The following is a 19,626-nucleotide window of genomic DNA, read 5'->3' as shown; positions in this document are numbered from 1 at the left end:
CAAGTCGTACCGTCTCACGAAAATAGCGATTAGCGAACTAATGTATCCTAGCTGGGTACCCCGAAACACATGCCCCGTTTGTATCACAGGCACAAACAAGGCTAACACATTCCACTCCTGTCACGGGATTTTGGTCCCCGTCCAAACTTGGACTCCAAGCCCCCACACTTAAGACCCGGTCTCAATACGGTGCTTAGACCTCCACCTTTCCCCGCCTCCAATCAGTCGGTCCGGAAAGAGTCGGAACCCACGACAAGAGCATAACGAGTCTTTTCGCTCTCATAAGCAAGTATGTGCTCAGGATAATAAGTCTGTGACCTGACTACCATCCACAGCATTGGATGGTCCTTAATCGACACGAACAAGAAAAACAATGTAACCAGGCTAAATTCCATTGGCCGCGGGACACAACCTGTTACACTCACCAATACTCATACCATATTTGTGTCATGTCTCCATTTTTCCTTTCATCATTTTATTATGAGAGTAATAATAATCTCCTATTGTGAGCAACGGCAGGTTACTCATGCTACTGATGACCTAAGCATAGCATATACTTGAACCTGCACTAGTAAGACCCTTAGGACATGTATATCTATATATGTGGTTTCCATAAAATTCCTGTAACGTAAATGCACAACATATATACGATGAATTATAAAATAGAGGTTATACACCGGGGCTTGCCTTGGGCAGGTGCGGTGTCAGCTGAGTTAGTAGTGGCGGCTCCGGGACCTCCTCCTGCATGATAATCTCCTCCTCGTACTCCTCGACGATCTTCTCGAACTCGTGATCACCGGTGGTCACGATCTCCGCCATCTCATTCTCTATATGCATGCGACGATGATGCAACAATTAGCATTCAGGCAACAGCAACTCTTAAACCAAGAATGCGCATACCAAGCTACTAAACTAGCTCTAATGATTAGGATATTAAGCTAACTATCATCTTCATCAAGCAAAGTGTTGGATTCAACTAACAAACACTATGTTTTGCAATTTAAGGGTATATCTTTAATTCTACTAATGATTTAATGTATATTGAAATGACGAGCATTTAACTACCCTAATGCTTAGTCTATTCTAAGGCTATAAAAATTATAGTGAGCACATAATAATACAATGAAGCCACTATAAAAATTTCTGGACTAAAGCTATCACCAATTTACCATAAAAATCCCTACAATAATTAACTTAATATTATGGAGCACTTTCAAATGATTTAATAGCTTCTAATGTCAACAAATATAAACATAAACTAAATACACTAACGCATAGATCACAATTTTAGGAATCTAACAAAATTTATTTCATAATTTTTGGACACCTACATGATTTTATATTAATTACCAAAAATCAGCTCAGAAATTAAATTAGAAAACCGTTCACAAATTCCTAGAAAAAGAAAAACCAATCTCCCTCACGGCCCACACGCGACACAGCGCACGTGCAGCGGCCCGCTAGCGTGGCCCACGCGAGGCGTTGGCGATTTTGCAAAAGAGACCTCGAACTTCTTCCAAATCATGACTAAGTACTAACACTATTTCCCCTCTCACAGGCCTTCTCACTTAACCCTCGACCTTTCCCTAATTCACCAGTGCGCACCCCCGGCTAACCTGTGCCCAGCGGCGCGGCAAGCGGTGGCATGGGGTGGCCACGTCAGCCACCAGGGACCCACACTAGCTCTTTGGTCAGGTCGACACTCAACTATGGTTCAACCGCCTACACCGAGTAGCAATGTGGGGTGGCGGGACACACTAGAGCTAGCTGCAGTGACGCGCGACCGTCCGTGGCGGTGGTGCAGCTGGCTCGGTGATCTAGAGCACCTAAGAACCTAACTAGCTAGCGAGGGAGCATCAGTAGACTATCGTGGACCTAGCCGAGGTGACGATTGGGGTGGAGGATGGTGGAGGAGGTGCGGCCACGTGCGGTCGAGCCGTGCGGTGGTGCGGTCACATTAACGACGACGAAAAGGCAGTAGCGGTTCCACTGGTGTGTGCAAGGTGGAGAGGGAGGCAAGGCAAAACTAGTGGTGCAAGTGAATTGGCTTGGGAGGGACGGTAGGAGGGCTACCCTCGTCTAGGGCCTAACGCGGCCTTATCGGCACAGCGGCGAGAAAAACGTCAAATTGGAGCTCGACCGGGCGCCATTCAAGGCGGGGTGGGGTCGGCCAGCAAGAGGCCTTGATGGCAGAGACACAAGCATGTGGAATTGAAAGGAGATGACCACTCGCTGGTCAATTGCGTGGGGGCGTGACTCCGACGGTGGCAATAGAGAGAGAGAGACGGGCCCGTAGGTGGCACGGCACGGCCTCGCCTTGGCGGTACGTGCTCGGCGCGACCGGGAAGGCATGCACGCAGACGCAAAGGACAAGCGCGCGCATCCCCGACTGGCCATGGCCCACGCGACGCAGCGCCATAAATGGCAAGGCGATGGCGAGCATGGCTACATGCGCGCAGTAGTGGCAGCCTCGAACAGGGCCAGCAGCGGCGTAGAGGTGTAGAGAGAAGCGCGGATGTTATGGTGAGGCGACGGCACCGGCAGCGACTACGTCGCGGCGCGGGGGCGGGTCGGCAGTGCGGTAGCGCAACGGGACAGCCAGTAGCGCCACACAGCCACGCAAGCAGCAGCAGCGGCTCCGCGCGGTAGAGGCCAGTGGCGACCAGGCTAGAGGCAGCCGTGCCCAGCCATGCGCGGCAGCGCACGCACGCGCGAGCGACCAGTGCGGCGACGGCGTGTGCCCGAGCGTGGTGACCGCGTCCACTCGGCCAACCAACCCAAGAACGTGCCATGCACGTATTTTAAAGCACCTATAACAACTAAACGGTTGCTTATGGACGTAAACCATCTTCACCATGCTCAAGATGGCATATGAGGCTACCAAACCGAGCTAAAACATAACACCTATTCTTAACCCTGATTTCACAAAATAAATTACCAAACATAGCATTGTCTAGCTGTCTATATACTTAAAAATCTTCTAAGTCTATGAGATGAATTTGATTTCAAGTTGTATTTCTAGGCTATTAGAAATGTTGGCTAGCAATGTTATTTTCAACATCTTTACTCCAACTTTATTTAAGCGCCACATATATGTTATATAGTATTTTTGTTCAATAAAAATAGTTTTAAACCCTACTTAATACATATGAGTTATGGAATAACTTATTATTTAATATTTTTATTGATCATCTGAAGTTACAAAATATTATCTACACCTTCCATCACATGCATTATCACATAAACACGATACTTATGATATGTTTTGGTAATTTATTTAGGGCGTAACACCGAAGGTGTTACAGCACCCCTCAACAGTCTAGTGCCCCCATAATACCCTCTCTATTAGCTAGGTAATCTATAATAATTAACTAGTTAATTATAGTAATTCGTGTCAAAATTGCTTACTCTTTCTCCGTGTTAATCTAGTAGCATCTATATAATCTAGAATTAGTCTTTTTTATTATCTTTTCTATCTGTTTTGTTCTTGTTGTGATTATTACCTATCTGTGGTCCCTGAAGTACACCCAAAATTAGCTACTCTATCCGTTCTAAATTATAAGTCGCTTTGACTTTTTTAGTACATCCACTTTACTATATATCTAGATATAATAATATGTCGAGATACATAGCAAAATAAATAAACAAAAAATCAAAATAACTTGCAATTTAGAACGGATGAAGTAGTTTATATATATATATATATATATATATATATATATATATATATATATATATATATATATATATATATATTGTTTTGCTTGTTTATTATTCCTCGGCGTTTATCTCTAACGTCATCTATTTTATTTTAGGATTAGTCTTACTTTTATCTTCTCATATCACCTCATTTGTTTTATTCTTACTGTGATTCTTTTTTGGCACAAGAATTAGATTGGGCGAGTTGAGGTTAGACATCAAAGGTGTAATTCGATTTTCTTCCCCTTTTCTTTATAACATTTAGTGTTTTTTTTAATTTTTAGCTTACTTTGTATCATACAATAAACGCTTATTTGGTTATTATCTTCGCACTCTTCATATATTTCATCATGTATGATTGTTGTCGGCTTGAACGGTCCCTCTATGTTTAAATCTTAGCTCTGCCCCTGGTCCAGCCCATAACTAAACAGCCCTTGGTCTCACTGATTCTCTGCCTTGGCAAATGAGGCCTGAAGCGGGCACGCAGTGTGCGCAACTCGCACTCATTGTTCATTCCAACGATTGAATCCAGGTTAATTCAGAAGCAGCTAGAGCAATACTCCGATATTGATTTGATTTCCCGCTACCTACCAAGGTAGAAGATTGCTTGATCCGCAAAAGTATGCTTTATTTGCTTATAGAACAAAAGTATACGCTTGGGAAAGATAGACAGTCTATCATATGGAATATGGCATTCAACAGTTTGAAGAGGTAGCCTTTTTCAGTAGCTGTCTTGCAAGCAAGCGCCATACGTTCATTGTATACTGGCGAGAGTCTTTCCTCTTATAATACAAAGCCTGAGCGCGTTGCATGACTTACATGCCAGCTCTTTATCATACATCTTCTGTAGAACCAAAAAAATATTTAAGGGCGGGCAAAGTATGTTAGATTTGGCCCATGCATTTGTCTGCCTCGATGCGATGATGGATTTCCCGGATGCGCATGGACGGACGGCTAATGGCAGCAGGATGGGCTACATCTGTTTTTTTTTTTTTTTTTTGAGCAAGGATAGGCTACATCTGCTGCACCTGAACGCATGCACCACCCACGTCAGCCCATCCAAGCCGCAACGCCTTGGGCCCTAATTAACTGACGAGGTCTGAACAGGCTGACACGTCGACGATCCGAGAGCGGCACGACACACGTACGGATATATCCTCACGTCTGGCCACGTTCGTCTCCTCACGCCCACATGTGACCCTCCAAGTCCAGTCCGGTCATCCTAAGCGTAAACGTGCCGGTTGGTCAGCCAGGGCCAGGCCAGGCCACAGATTCCGCCGAGCCGACCCAAGACCCACCGTGGCCGAGATGAATCCAGCCGGCCCGCACCGCTTACCACACAGCACGCACGCAGCAGCAGCACGGACGAGAGCACGGGGCACACCCGCCGTCCGCCCCCGCAAGCCAAATACGCTGTGGCACGCGTCGCCATGCCGCCCCGGTTCCCCACCGCCCGCCTCCTCCTCACTAGGCCGCACAGGCTGCTCCCCCTCCTCTCCCCTCTCCCCTCCGCGTCCCTGTCCCCGGCCCCTCGCGCCCTCCGCCTCCCGCCGCTTCTTCACCGAGGCGCGCGCCGCCGCCCGCTGCCGCGCGGCATGGCCTCCGCCGCTTCTCCCGCCCCCGGGCCACACGCCGCCGCGGAGGCGCCCCCCGTCGCCGTGGGAGGAGAGGGCGCCGCCGCCCCGCGGCGGCTCGCCCTGGAGGAGCTACCCTGGGACCATTCCTTCGTCCGCGAGCTGCCCGGCGACCCACGATCCGACACCATCCCGCGGGAGGTTCCAGCCGGCCTCCTCCTCCCCTTACGCTCGCTGCTGGCTGCGCTCGATTAGCTTCTCCTTCCTTCCTCGTGTTTTGTTTGGCTAGCAGCTAGCTCACCTGCCTGCCGTGCTATTGCAGGTCCTGCACTCCTGTTACTCCAAGGTGTCTCCCTCGGCCAAAGTGGATAACCCCAAGCTGGTGGCATGGTCTGACTCCGTGGCCGATCTACTCGATCTGGATCACAATGAGTGAGGCCTGAAATCCTTGTTACGATTCCCATTTCTAGCTGCTTTTCTACAAGTGGGCATCCTTCGCCATGTTGCAATCAATCTAAGGAATGGCGATTTTAGAAGCAGGGGCATCTTTATCACAGGTTTCTGGGATGCACTGAAACAAAGCTGCTTAGCGTTGACACTACTAAAACCACTTGAATTTACCCCCCAATTGTATCCTTTGCAGCGAACTTCTTCAGTTGTGTCCTTCCTGTGTGCCACTGCAGTAGAGTCCTGGCTAATTTAACACACCAAATTGTCTGACATTTTAACTCTTCAGATATCACCTGTAGCCACTGATCCTCGAGTGAGTACTGATTGGTGGCTGCATGCTCTTCCCAGCTTCAAAAACCTCCCATCCAAGAATGAAATAGTGGTACTATTTGGATGTGGATTTTGTTAAATTGTGCTCACATTTTTGTTTACAAACTGTAGTCTTATACTTTGGCCTTTGTGAGAGCAATAAAGCAAAACACGTCTCTTTGTTGAAAGCTAACCACTTGAGTTCATACTAATGAATAGGTGAGATGTATGGGTATGAAAAGAAATTGCAAAAATATCTAAGATACTTTGAATTCATCAGAAGTTGGAAGCGCATCAATCATAACTAAGGAGTTGACAACAGCAGGTGTGTTACGGAATAACCATTTTTTGAGAAACAAAAAGTGTGGCAAGACACTTAGACCTTTTAGCATACGAAATGGTTCATTGTCTTATTTTGGCAGACATGTTTTGTTCTTGGCCACTTCAGTCACTAAAAGAGCTGCTATAATGCTGAAACTTTTTATGACATGGTCGTTCCATATGGCAATAGGCCCACATGGTAGTCTAACAGCTAGTCACATCTCCATGATCTTTGTTTTTATTTTAACAAAATATTCCAACCAGCAGATTTCATTCGAGAAAATAAGCGTTAGCTGACTTATTACTCTTAAGGTCTGTGATGAGCATGTTTGAAAGATGGCACTTAGCCCTTAGTGGCATCAGGGCAATAAGTGGTGTCCTGCTGCCTTGATTATGGGGTAATCGATGTGCCTAGGTAGTCCAACATAGTGCCTACACGCTCCAAGGTAATCCAAACAACTACTTCTAACATGCCATTACATGAAAAAGGAAATTTAGAATTGTTACATACAATAGTCCTGTCCTTGCCTCCTTGAGGACATTTGGCTGCCTTGGGGATCTAGGTGCTAGGCGGCAGCTGGTCACACTTAGCAACTTATCTGTTGCAAGTTCACAAAATATTTGGATAACAACATTAGAATTTCTTTGCTGAATTTTCTCACACCTGTTGCCGCGGGTGAGATCAACCTGACGATGAAGCCTTCCTTTTATCTCTGTTCTGTTTCTTCAATTTCTATATTTTCTTTCTTGCGCCCACCATTAAGACTCTTGGAACTTGTACACATCATCTGGTCTTCCACTTGGGTCCCATGGGTGGTTTCCCACTTGTCGGTTAAAGCACTGTATTTCGAAAAATGAAGAAACAGAACAGAGATAAAAGGTTTCTTCCTCCTGTTATCGAGATGACCTATCCTCTGATTTACTCTTGTTTGCTACTCACGTCGTTGGTTTGATCTCTTTGCGATTAATATATGGACTTGAACAAGTCAGGAGCTACTGAAGTTAGAAATTTGTCCTTACTGCATAGGTTGAGTTCTAACATGTGCCCCCCCCCCCCTCCAGTTATCATTTTCTTTCTGCATAGAATTGTGTTTTTCCCCTACCTTGCCTACTCATCCAATTCTCAGTTTTTTTGGTATCCTTGCTGATATTGTTGAACAGAAATTCATAATTGTTTATGTGCTATCTTGTGTATTTTCAGGTTTGAAAGACCTGATTTTCCTCAGTTTTTCTCAGGAGCAACTCCACTAGTGGGAAGGTTTGTTGTACCATCACTTAATATCCTTACTATTTGGTTCCAGACAGCCAAATAATCAACATTCTGATGGATAACAACCTGCAGTTTGCCCTACGCCCAGTGCTATGGAGGACATCAGTTTGGTGTATGGGCTGGTCAGTTGGGGGATGGAAGAGCGATAACTCTTGGAGAGGTTGTCAACTCTCGAGGTGAGAGGTGGGAGTTGCAGCTCAAAGGTTGTGGAAAGACTCCATACAGCAGATTTGCTGATGGTCTTGCTGTCCTACGCAGCAGTATCCGTGAATTCTTATGCAGCGAAGCCATGCACGGTCTAGGCATTCCAACAACTCGTGCCCTTTGTCTAGTTGAAACTGGAAAATCAGTTGTCCGAGATATGTTCTATGAGTATGTCATGATATCTTAATTTTTCACTGTACACTGTTAAGCCATGTTATGTTTCATCGCTGTGTTCCACTTCTATAAGATAAATTTTCAACAAAAGGGGGGAAAGGTAGAAAAAGGCTGTATATGATCTAGCTTTTTATAAGCTGAGCATGGTAATGATGGCAGTGTTATCTGTAGCATACAAAATATTTGAATCAAAGCTGCTTGAGCCAGATATATACTATACCAAAGTAATAGTGGTTGGTTGAACATCACTGTTAAGAACTTATTTGTTTATTTGTGCTTCAGGCATAGTGGTTTTATTTCACTGAATGACAACTTGCTTCATAAGTCCTTTTATATTATTTGATTTGTGCACAGGTGGCAAGTTGGTCTTTTGCTTTTGTTTTAATGTGCCTTTTTTTTGTTATTCTTATTGACCTAGACATGATTATAAAGCATGAAACTGCCCTAAATTATTCTTGAACACAAGCTGCAGATTGTAGAGTGTGGATTGGGTTATTTCATGTTATTTATTTCTGCGAATGACGTCAAGTCACATGTACTCACATATCACCTGTGTATGCTGTATAGGACCACTTTCCTGTTAAGGCTTTTCTTTTTTAAAAAAAAATACTGCGAACATGGATGAGTTTTGCTCCTACTATGTCACCAGGGTATGCTATGCTTAGAGAACCTTTGTTACATTACCACTACCTGCAATCTATAACACTACTACCTGCAATTTATAACACTGACTGGCAGCAGTTAAAATAGATTTTGTTTTAAGGATCATGTTTCTGAAGGTTTTCAGTAAATACACTGTACCTATTGATATGCTTCTAGTGTTAATCATTTGTCTTATATACGCAGTGGCAATGCAAAGGAAGAACCAGGTGCAATCGTTTGTCGTGTTGCACCATCTTTTTTACGTTTTGGTTCGTATCAGATACATGCTTCAAGGGGCAAAGAGGACATTGAAATTGTTCGTCGTTTGGCAGACTACGTGATACGTCAACACTTTCCGCATCTTGAAAATATGAAAAAGAGTGAAGGTTTGTCATTCGAGGCAGCTATAGGAGATTCTCCAACAATAGATCTCACATCAAACAAATATGCAGGCAAATATCTTTATACCACATTTTATTTTGCTTTCAAAATCCTCGGAGAACTAACCTTTCCTCACCTGCAATCCATTTGTAACAGCCTGGGCAGTTGAGGTTGCAGAGAGGACTGCTTACTTGATAGCTAGATGGCAAGGTGTTGGCTTCACCCATGGTGTACTTAACACTGACAACATGAGTGTGCTGGGCCTAACTATTGATTATGGACCATTTGGCTTTCTCGATGCCTTTGATCCTAGCTATACTCCAAATACCACTGATCTTCCTGGGAAGAGGTATTGTTTTGCAAATCAACCTGATGTTGGCTTGTGGAATATTGCTCAGTTTGCTGGACCACTGTCATCTGCTGAGCTTATCAGCAAAGACGAAGCAAATTATGTGACGGAGAGGTGAGCTCTTCCTCCATTCTGAACAATTATTGGCAGTAGACGACAATAACTTATTTGTGTGAACATTTTGATTTTTTGTTTGTTGCAGGTATGGAACAAAGTTCATGGATGAGTATCAATCTATCATGACCAAAAAGCTGGGCTTAACCAAGTATAATAAGCAGCTAATTAGTAAGCTGCTTAACAACTTGGCAGTTGATAAGGTTGACTATACCAACTTTTTCCGTCTTCTTTCGAATGTCAAAGCGGATCCTGGTATTCCGGAGAATGAGCTGCTTGTTCCACTGAAGGCTGCTCTCCTAGATATTGGGAAAGAAAGGAAGGAAGCATGGATCAGTTGGGTACAGACTTACATTGAAGAGGTGGGTCACCTATCCTGTAATTGTTTCCTCCATATGCACTTCTATCATAAAAGGGATGGTTTGATGTGATAGCGCACTGTTTTGGCTACTGTTGGTATTTCTGTTGTCGTTTGGTTCTTTTTCTAAAAAAAAAATCTTTGCCATTTTTTGTGAAGTTGGAATGATCATTTGGAAACTGAGTGACATGTTGTGGTTTGGGCAGAAATTCCCACTGTTTGTTGCAGGCTTGCTGCCCTTGTGCTTTGAAAATTTACCTGCATTCCCTCTGAATTTATGTGACTATGCTCTAAAATTCATCTAATAGTCATATTTCCTGATTTCTAAACATTGTGAATTGTCATCTGCACTGTCCAGGTCCATCAAGGTTTATTATGCTCTACCATTGTTACCAGACTTTTATATTGCTACATTTAATATCTTAACCTCCAGTCTAACGGTGTTATTCATTCTGTGTGAAAGCTGGTGGAGAGTGGCATTCCTGATGAAGAAAGAAAAGCCGCGATGAACTCTGTTAATCCAAAGTATATTCTCCGCAACTATCTGTGCCAGTCTGCTATCGACACAGCTGAGCAAGGTGATTATGAGGAGGTTCGCCGGCTGCTTAAAGTAATGCAGAATCCTTATGATGAGCAGCCGGGAATGGAGAAGTATGCGCGGTTGCCACCAGCCTGGGCATACAGACCTGGAGTCTGCATGCTGTCCTGCTCCTCGTGAACCCAGGATGCAAGCAAGACGTTGCACAAACTGAAGTGCTTCGGTACAGTAAAAACAGTTGTATCAAATGTGAAATTATAGAGTTACGATCATGATGACATGTTTTTGAAAATTGTGCTGGATGTGAAGTAACCATCAATATCTCTTTGAGTGTGCTATGCTTAGTGCGTTATTTAGAAGAACAAGTGAGAAATCATTTTGTTTTGGAAAAATTCAAGTGAGAAATCATGGACTTCTGTTCTTTCTCATAGATAGTGCGGTTTTATGGTTCCGGCCTGACAATTTAGCACGAAGGCACTTTGTAAATTGTCATGGCATTGCTGCTTGGCGTGCTCCCAAGACCATGTAGCTTAGTGGTTATAAGTCTCAGGTGTCCAGGATTTAAAGGCTCTATACCTTTTGTGGTAGGTGATGTTCCCGTCTCGACAATGAGACGTATATGGTGACTTCATCAATCTCGTATCGATGATTTGTTGCTCCAGTCTTTGAAGATACCATAGGGGTAGTGTTTACGTGCTTTCGTTCGTAGAGGTGCGTTGTATTGTGTAATTAATAAAAAAACTAATTGTGTAATTAATAAAAAAAACTAACCCCGGGTTTCCTACAGCGTTTACGCATCAAACGGTGCAACAAACTATAGCTCATCTGCTTTAGAAGGAAACTAAGGAATATCTGGTCCGGCTTCCGCACGGCCACCAGTCCACCATGGTTGCTCAGGCGGCGTGGAACCAGAGCTAGAGCTGGCCCACACGATCAGAGGTCTGTCAGAACTTGGTAGAGGCTTATCACGAAGAACAGGTACCAAGCAGTCGAAGACTAGAGACTGCACAAGATGAACCAGCTCTCTCTTCTCCACCGCGCCCTCCACTTACATCGCCTCTCTACCGGACGCGGCCATGGCCTCAACGCCACCGCCGTCGTCCGAGCTCGGCTCTCCTCCTCTGAACCAACCCCACAACGGCACGCAAAGCGCCTCCTCGCCGTAGCACCTCACGAAAGCATCGCGGCAGCTACGGAGGAGAGCCACCCGCGTCAAGAGCTCGCAGCGGACCGGCAATAATAACGACGCCGGCGGCGGCGGCGGCAGGACGTGCCCACTGCCGACGTGGGCGCTCATCGGCGGCATCACGGCGGGCGTGGCCGTGGCGCTGGCCCTGTCCGCGGGTGCCGGCCCCGCCCTGGCGCTGGGGCCGGAGGGCCCCCTGGTGGAGGAGTTCTGGGACAACATGCGGCGGTACGCGCTGTACGTGGTGACGGTGAGCACAGGGGTGGCGTACACGGTGCTGCAGCCCATAGTGGAGCTGCTCAAGAACCCCGTCACGGCGCTGCTCATCGTGGCCGTCCTCGCCGGCAGCGGCTTCCTCGTCTCGCAGGTGCTCAATGCCTATGGTCGGCAACTCCGACTTCATCTACAGGTACGAGTAGGTAGCAGCGGTCAGCGGATGGCGAGCGTGTGGCGCTGAGGCCTCCCTGTGCCCGAGAATGGAGATAGATGAACGTCTGACGTGTCAGCGAATCATTCGACCGTATACTAAGTGTCACATGTTCGTTTGGCTCGTTGACTTATAGCCAACGAATAGTATTTTTCTCTCATATCAAATCACTGATAGTACTTTCAGTCATGATTTATCAGCCAAACAAGCTCAAACGAATATGACGTAGTCTTTTCTCCTGTATAGGGGTTCATCTTTGTGCTATAATGTGCCGAGCATCGCATGCTATTTTTTTCAGTGATGCAAGTGTGTAAGAATCTTAGTTGTAAGTTATGCGCTATCTATCATGTCGTTGCAAGAATAGTGAAGCAGTTCGATCAGGAATTGTTGTGAGGCGAAACACCCGGACATGCACCTAGATTTCGGAGATGGTCTACAGTGCAAGCCATCTAGTATCCCGTACGGAGATGGAATTTTAGCGGTTTACTGGTCTACTATATAAGCTCTGGCGCGACCTCATCACTGCATAATAAAATCGGGGCTCTTGCGTTTCATCACTAAATAATAAAATCGGGGCTCTTGCGTTTATACCCTTGTTTTGTATCGAAATTATGATTTTGCTCCTGTTTTTTTGACTTTGTGAATTTATCCCTACTGTGCCATTCATGAAGTACCAGTTTGCCCCTGCTTCCGTCATCCACCCCTAACGGTGTTAAACTTTGTACAAAAGGATATGAATGCCCATGCGATTTTGCCCCTGTCTGCTTATGCCTAATTGTGATTTTACCCTGATTTAGAATTATACTTTTTTATTGTATGCTGACAATTGATTAAATTTGGTCAAACATATTTGACACAACTTGCAATTATTTGAACTCAGATTTTATATTGATAAATATTCAAAATTTTGGGACCAAAAGGTTCATAATGATGACAGATGTAACGCCATAAGAAATATTTCGATATAATCTTTTGTGTGGGACCAAAAATCTTCAATGTATAAGAATGCATGTAGAACATCGGATTAACAAACTGTATAAGTAGATGCATGCACTGATAACCTTAGTGCCTTACCACATAGGAATGTCATACAGTACATGTTTTTTCAGCAAAAGTAACCGCCATACAAGTTGGTTCATGTAACACTACAAGCCCTAAAACTACACCATGTATTTACTAACCAAATTGGAAAAAGAGAATGACATGAATAAAAAGACAGTTGTGAATCATCATGATCGACCATAGCAGCATTTACTACAGAAACGCGACAGGCTCCGAGTCATAGGCAGCACCAGCACGACCGCTGAAAAATATACAGTATCTATTAGGGTAAGTGAAAACTAACAATCAATTTGCTTCGACGATAAATAGCATATTGACACCAATGACATGTACGCATCTGCAGTGATGGAAAGTATCTCCTTTACTCAACTGTTGAGTGTAGATTTTGGAAAGAAAATGGAGTGCATCCTTGCATCTATAAGATGTGTAAATACAACAAACGGCAGGAAAAATGAATGGTGAAACGATTATTCAGTGGGGAGGCAATGCACTGCGATTGGCATGGTGTTACACAAGGAGGCCAAAGTTTGGACAGAAGGAGCTACATGGTTTTATAGCGTCCTCTTACAAGAAACAACAGATATGAGCAAGAGTGTCAATTACACTAGACTGTGCCTTAGGCATAGAAGATGTGGCATAATAGCAGGCCATTCAGCAACAAACATGCATCTAAGCACATAAATGTTTGGATGGACATGGATTTGTGAACATTCACCCTCTAGCACGCACACATGAATGCGCATTGCGCAAGCACATCAGTCAAATCATTGAAATAAGATGGAGATAGCATCGGTTGCAGCACAAAAAACCCTAGGACTGGAGATATCCAGGTAATGAACTAGAGCAATAATCTGACTGGAAGCGTTGCAAATTTCTGGACACTTGCCAAGGAAAATTCAGAGAGTCAAGCTCACTAAGGAATTAGCATTCAGGTTTAGAATCTCCTAGTCTCTCAATCCCCTCATCAACTACTTCATATCAGACAAAGAGAACTCCAGAACAAAATGGGTTTGGACACTGAAAATTCTTGAGAAGATTTACATAATCACAAAAATTCAGTTTCCACGAAAATATTCTGCACACAAGTTTAGGAAATTGGGTAGGCAAGGAAAGAAACACTGACAATTAGTAATAACTCAACGCACAGAGATTTCCTGAAATTGAAAGAAGGCTTTGCTAGCTTCCTGAGTCAACCACAACATATCATTGTGCTAAACTAATCAACAATCACGTGCCATGATTTACCTTCAAAAAGCATCATCATGCCATGACAACATCACTAATCTGAAGAGCAAGACAAGAGTCTGAATATACTGTAAATGAGTTAGCATATAGAATCACACTAGTTCAGATCCCTTGCGCTTCCACCTCAATGCTATCCTGTATTGATATAAGGAACACATAGCAGTAGAAAACATATGTTCAAACCGGATTGAACAAACAAGCAAATCGAATTCCATGCCAGTCTGCAGTCTGTTATCAATTCAGTCATACTAAACTGCTTAAACGGCAACCATTGTTTGCTCTGCATTTCGTAAAAAACAAAGACAACACAGCAGACAGAAATCAGAGAACACAGCGGACTGAATCGAATACAAGCTAAGCTGACAAGTCACGAGAGCAAGAAGATGCGTACTTGGCGAGGGGTTGAAGTTGCGAGGTATCGCAGAGGTCCGTCCATCCGCAGTCGAGGAGGAGGCGGGGCTCTGAGAGGAGGAAGAGGAAGCAGGCCGCCCGTTAATGACGGGCCCTAGTCGCGGAGCCGCTCGGCAACTATCGGGGCGAGGCCGGCTCCCCTCCACTCCGGTGATGGGTGCTATGCGGCGAGACCGTGCGGCTCCGGCGGCGGCGTGCCGGTGGGCCAGTCCAGCCCAGTATGGCAGATCCGACGCCCGGTGGCCAATCGCGCTTGGTCCCGTCCTTCAGCCTCGAGCGAGCTAGCGGAGGCGGCGCGGAGACCAGCTGCCAAGCGCCACCGGGAGCCGCGGCCAGGCGCCGCCGGGAGCCGCTTCCAGGCACTGGAGCTCGCCGTAGGCCATGCGGCGGCCCAGCCACTGCGGGCACGAGCCTGCTGCATGTTGCTGTCGTCCGACTCCCGCGGTCCAGCCTGACGCCGAATGCCCTGACCAGCCGCACGCAGGCCAGCGGCCAGGCGTAGGCGCGCAGCGCAACTAGCCACCCGCTGCCCGCCGCCCAACGCGACGCCACGCCGCAGCGGCCCGCCGGCCTCCGAGATTTGGAAGGACGAGGACCGGATGAGAGCCGCTGCCTGCCACCATACGCCGGCCACCGCACGTCCGTGCTCGAGCGACCGAGCCGCGGCCGCTTCCGAGCGCCGCACGCCCGAAGCCCTCACACCGCGCGTCGTGTGCCAAGCCCCGCGGCCCTCCCGCGCCCCCACACCGCGCGCCACCTGCCAAGCCCCGCCGCCGCCCCGCGCGCGACGAGCCCCACCGCCGGGAGCCGTTGCCGCACCGCGCGCCGTGCGCTGCCAAAGCCGCCGCAGCCAGATGCCCCCGACGCCCCGGTCGATGCAGCCGGCCCGTGAGAAAGGCACAGTTTCCTTATGGAGTCTGAATATAAGGATAAGGGGCAATTTAGGTCTTTTCGCCTTTGTTTTTTCAGATTTTGAATTTTTTTAATTCATTTATTCCACGACCATCTGACGGTATCCAAACCAGGGGCAAACGGATGAGTCAATTCAAAATAGCAAGGGTAAAATCACAAAGTTGAGAAAACAAGAGGCAAAATTACAATTAGACTCCTGCATAAGGGTAAGAACACCATTTTCCCAATAAAATCTGTCGGAGTATATGAGGAGCAGCATTCTCGTAGTCAGACTTGTAGTCTGTTGTATCATGGTGGCTTCCTGGAAAATTATTTTTACTTCCTGCTGTTGGTACATGTACAGGCACAGCCAGTTGTGACATGTGAGCACAAGTATGTTCGTTGACCACAAATACTAGGATTTCTAAAGAGGCTGACTCACTTAATTAAGTTAACTAAGAGCATCTTTAAGAGACTCTCTATATCATCCTAAATGCTAGGAATACAGATTTTGGTGAAAAAGTACCCTCCAATAGTTTTTTTAAATGGTCATCTAAATATAACTATCTATATTCTGGATTTTTCGCTAGCTAAAAATAAAAGACGAGAATAGCTCTCTAGAGTACGTATTAGATATAAAAAAAGCTGTTGAAGAGTAAATGGATATAGAAAACAATTTTTATATGAATGACTCTTCTAATGATAATTTAGATTGTAAAATTTAGAAATGCTCTGGAATACGGTCGAGCTCGTCTTCCCACATAGAAGCAAACTCCAGATGTGCGCTGGGCTCGCCCCTACCCGGGCCCAAACTATGGCCTGCTGCTCATGCCGCCTCCTCACGCAACTGATTTTTGGGTAGTTAACTAAAGCTGCCAGGCCCACTCGATCTCGGAGTCGCCATGATTCATTTCAGGGGAAAAAAATGGTAGTGCAGATTAATGAAGCATCGAAATAATCCAAGATAATGGAAAACGCCAGAACTTGTCAATGATATCGTTGCTGCAGATGGTTTGCTTTTTCAAAATAATGCGGATTCTTTACTCTTGCTATGAATGCACTCGCTGTCATAAAATGTTTGGTTTGGGGTACTGTGCAGGACCACATGCAAAGCAAACCTGTATGAAAGTTTCCCTGAGTACTAATGTTCCAGACCCTAATACCTCCAAGGTCCCGAAACTTATAGGGTTATTAATAATTTTGGTACACTTAAGAGTCAAGCTATAATAGTTACATCACTTTGACTGCCGATATCCGTCCTGAACTTGGAAATGCTACCGTGGGGCTAAATTGAATTTGGATATTAACCCTCGTTTTGCTATCTAACAATATCTTGTGTTATTCTTGCACATATTAGTGAATACATGTACTATAAAATGCCTTGGCTTTTCTAGATTATCTAGAAAAAGTCAAGACCGTCTTATGGTTTAGAATACAGGGAGTACTGTATTCCATCTAAACAGGACTGTGCACGAATCCATAGATTTGCACCTATCGAGGATTCGGGACTGAGGAACTACAGTACTACACCGATGGATCTTGACGGCTGCAGCAGTTGATTACTGGCCCTCTGGTTTTGTTGTTCCCTGCCTGTCAGTCTTGGGATCCTTGCTCTCGCCTTTTGATTCCCCCGAGGGCACGAGAAAATGGTAGAAGTAAAGCTTGTCATTATGCTGCAGTAATTTGTGCCGATGCTGCCCTAATTATAATTAAAAACTGGCATCTGTCAGGGGCAGCGCCCAGTGGCAGTGGGGAAGTGGAACGCAGCTCACTCGTTTTCAACGGTTGGTAAACAAGCCATGTTTAGTTTATCCAAAATCCCAACTTTGGTACTATGCAAAAAGAAGATTCCTCGTCACATCAAACTTGCGGTATATGCATGGAGTATTAAATATTGACGAAATCAAAAACTAATTACACAGTTTGGTTGTACTTTGCGAGACGAACATTTTGAGTCTAATTAGTCAACGATTGGACAATTATTATCAAATAAAAACAAAACGCTACAGTGTGCTACAGTAGTAACGAAATCAGGCGGCGCCAAATCGGGCCGCAACTAAACGCGGCCCAAAGCGCAAAACTGAACAACCGAGTGACAATAGCTCCACGAAAAAGCAACTCTTTCAGCAAGCAAGCACAAGCACAGGCACAGGCCCGCCCCCACCCTACCATCTCTCTCCCTCACCCTCTCTCTCTCATCGCGTGGTGTGTACAGTAGTGCCCTGCTGCTGCTGTCCCGCAGCCGTAGGAGCTCACAGCTACTGTTGGAGCTCAAGCATCAATGCACTGCTAGCCTCATTTAAGAATCTTCCAGCTTTCCCAAACAGAACCAACCTTGGGCCAGCCATGGCTTCTTCTTGATCTGTGGTGGGTCTCCCCCCTCCCGGTGTCTCAATCTCGATCCAAGATCAGTGCCAATCTGCAGTATTTCCCCCCCCGCCCCCCCCCCCCCCCCCCCCCCCCCCCCCCCCCTTCGGTGCTAGCGGAAAGAGAGAAAAAAAGTTCATCTTTTGACTGCTGAGCTTGGGGAAATGAGTTTACAGGTGGATGTTTCTTCAAGGACGCACTAGTTTGATGTAAGGTCAGCCGCTTCTTTCTATCTCCTCTATCTATTTATTGCTTATGGAATCATTTAAATGCTTCTGCTCGAGTCTGTTGGTGACATTTGTGGATTATATTGCCGCATTCCAATATGAGATTAGGGATATGTATCTGGATATATGTTTCTTGAGATTATTGATGCGGATCTATCAAACTAGAACTCTGAGGAGTCTAAGTCTTTCATCCATGCTTGAATATTCAATCATGTTCCAATTTGGGTTTTACATTAGGTTCTTGATTTTTCTATTGCAGCTTATGTCAAGAAGTGAGATATTTTTGTGAGGTCCAAAAAGGAAGCAACAAGACAAACAGAATAGGCAGCATCTAGATATATCTTCGCATCTCGTAGCTTCCTTAGTTGCCTGGTACTTCATACACTGCAGCTTCTTCTTCTGTTAAATTGAATCATCAATGGGTAGGGGGAGAGGCAGAGGGAGGAAGCAGCTCACCAACGGCAGGAGCAGGACCCACGAGGACAAGGGGAGCAGCGGCGAGGAGGTCGTCGTGCCTGCAAGGAAGAGGAGGGGACGGCCGCAGAAGCGTGTCGCTGCTGAGAAGATCATTGAAGCAGAGATGAAGAAACTGGAGGTGGCCGCCGACGATGGCGACGTGGACTACGTGGTGGGAGCAGGGGATGGTGCCAAGCTGAAGGGTTCAAGAACAGAGCATGCTTCCGCAGGAGCTGGTGGCAACAAGAGGAACAGGGTGCCCAAGGAAGAAGAGGAATCAAATCTTGACGTCGAGGAGAACAGCTCCAGCACTCGGTCCAGCAATGATGAGTTGATCAGGTCCAATGGCTTCCGGCAGTCAGGAAGCCGCCGGAAGAGCATCCCACGGCGAGCGGCGGAGGCAGGGCTATAGCGAAAATTGGAATTGGAATGGGAATGGAGTAGATTCTTTGGTATCGATTAGGCAGATGCTCTTCAATTTTGTCACATTCATCATATTTTTAGTAGTAATCTTCAAATTATGTCATTTTTGTGTTTGCTAGGCCTACATCTACATGGGTGTAAGCATATATAATACTCATTGCAAGCCATCCGAAGTTTTGCTTATGTTAATGAAGAAAATGTATGAATGAAAGCTCCACATAGTAGTTGGTTGGTATTGTACTGATTGGTCAGCACCATGCTTTGCTTCACATCAACAGACTGCCACCACAGGCTCCTGTAACAAGGGAGTGTTCGGCTGGTCTTATCAGCGAGCTTAGTCGCTGGCTTATAAGCCAGCAATAATTCCCAGTTCTTACTAATAAAATCAGGAGATCATCAGTTTTTTTCTTTAACTGTGCCTGCCCAGCTATGCCAAAGTGGGTCAATGTTTTTTTTCTACCTATAGGCGGAAGCATGGAGATCTTGGATTCGTATGTATTTTGTTTGTCTCGCACCCATTGAAGTGTATAAACTCATGTGGCGATGAA

General features: G+C 45.7%; 2 protein-coding genes and 1 pseudogene across 2 annotated transcripts; all 3 read left to right on the top strand.

Annotated features, from left to right (window-relative positions):
• Positions 1-5,046: 5,046 nt before the first annotated feature.
• Positions 5,047-10,813, top strand: LOC136519829 (uncharacterized). Its single transcript, XM_066513209.1, has 8 exons — positions 5,047-5,474; positions 5,596-5,705; positions 7,555-7,611; positions 7,696-7,995; positions 8,848-9,095; positions 9,181-9,487; positions 9,576-9,849; positions 10,309-10,813. The coding sequence occupies exons 1-8, from the start codon at positions 5,130-5,132 to the stop codon at positions 10,561-10,563; spliced, it is 1,896 nt and encodes a 631-aa protein (XP_066369306.1). The 5' UTR covers positions 5,047-5,129; the 3' UTR covers positions 10,564-10,813.
• Positions 10,814-10,965: 152 nt separating this feature from the next.
• Positions 10,966-12,758, top strand: LOC136519831 (uncharacterized; annotated as a pseudogene).
• A 5,313-nt stretch (positions 12,759-18,071) lies between these two features.
• On the top strand, positions 18,072-19,289 carry LOC136522543 (uncharacterized). Its single transcript, XM_066516351.1, has 2 exons — positions 18,072-18,186; positions 18,459-19,289. Exon 2 carries the CDS (start codon positions 18,618-18,620, stop codon positions 19,065-19,067), a length of 450 nt encoding a protein of 149 aa, XP_066372448.1. The 5' UTR covers positions 18,072-18,186; positions 18,459-18,617; the 3' UTR covers positions 19,068-19,289.
• Positions 19,290-19,626: the final 337 nt, after the last annotated feature.

This window comes from Miscanthus floridulus, chromosome 18 (assembly GCF_019320115.1).
Source record: "Miscanthus floridulus cultivar M001 chromosome 18, ASM1932011v1, whole genome shotgun sequence".
NCBI lineage: Eukaryota > Viridiplantae > Streptophyta > Magnoliopsida > Poales > Poaceae > Miscanthus > Miscanthus floridulus.
This window is presented reverse-complemented; position numbering and strand designations above follow the sequence as displayed.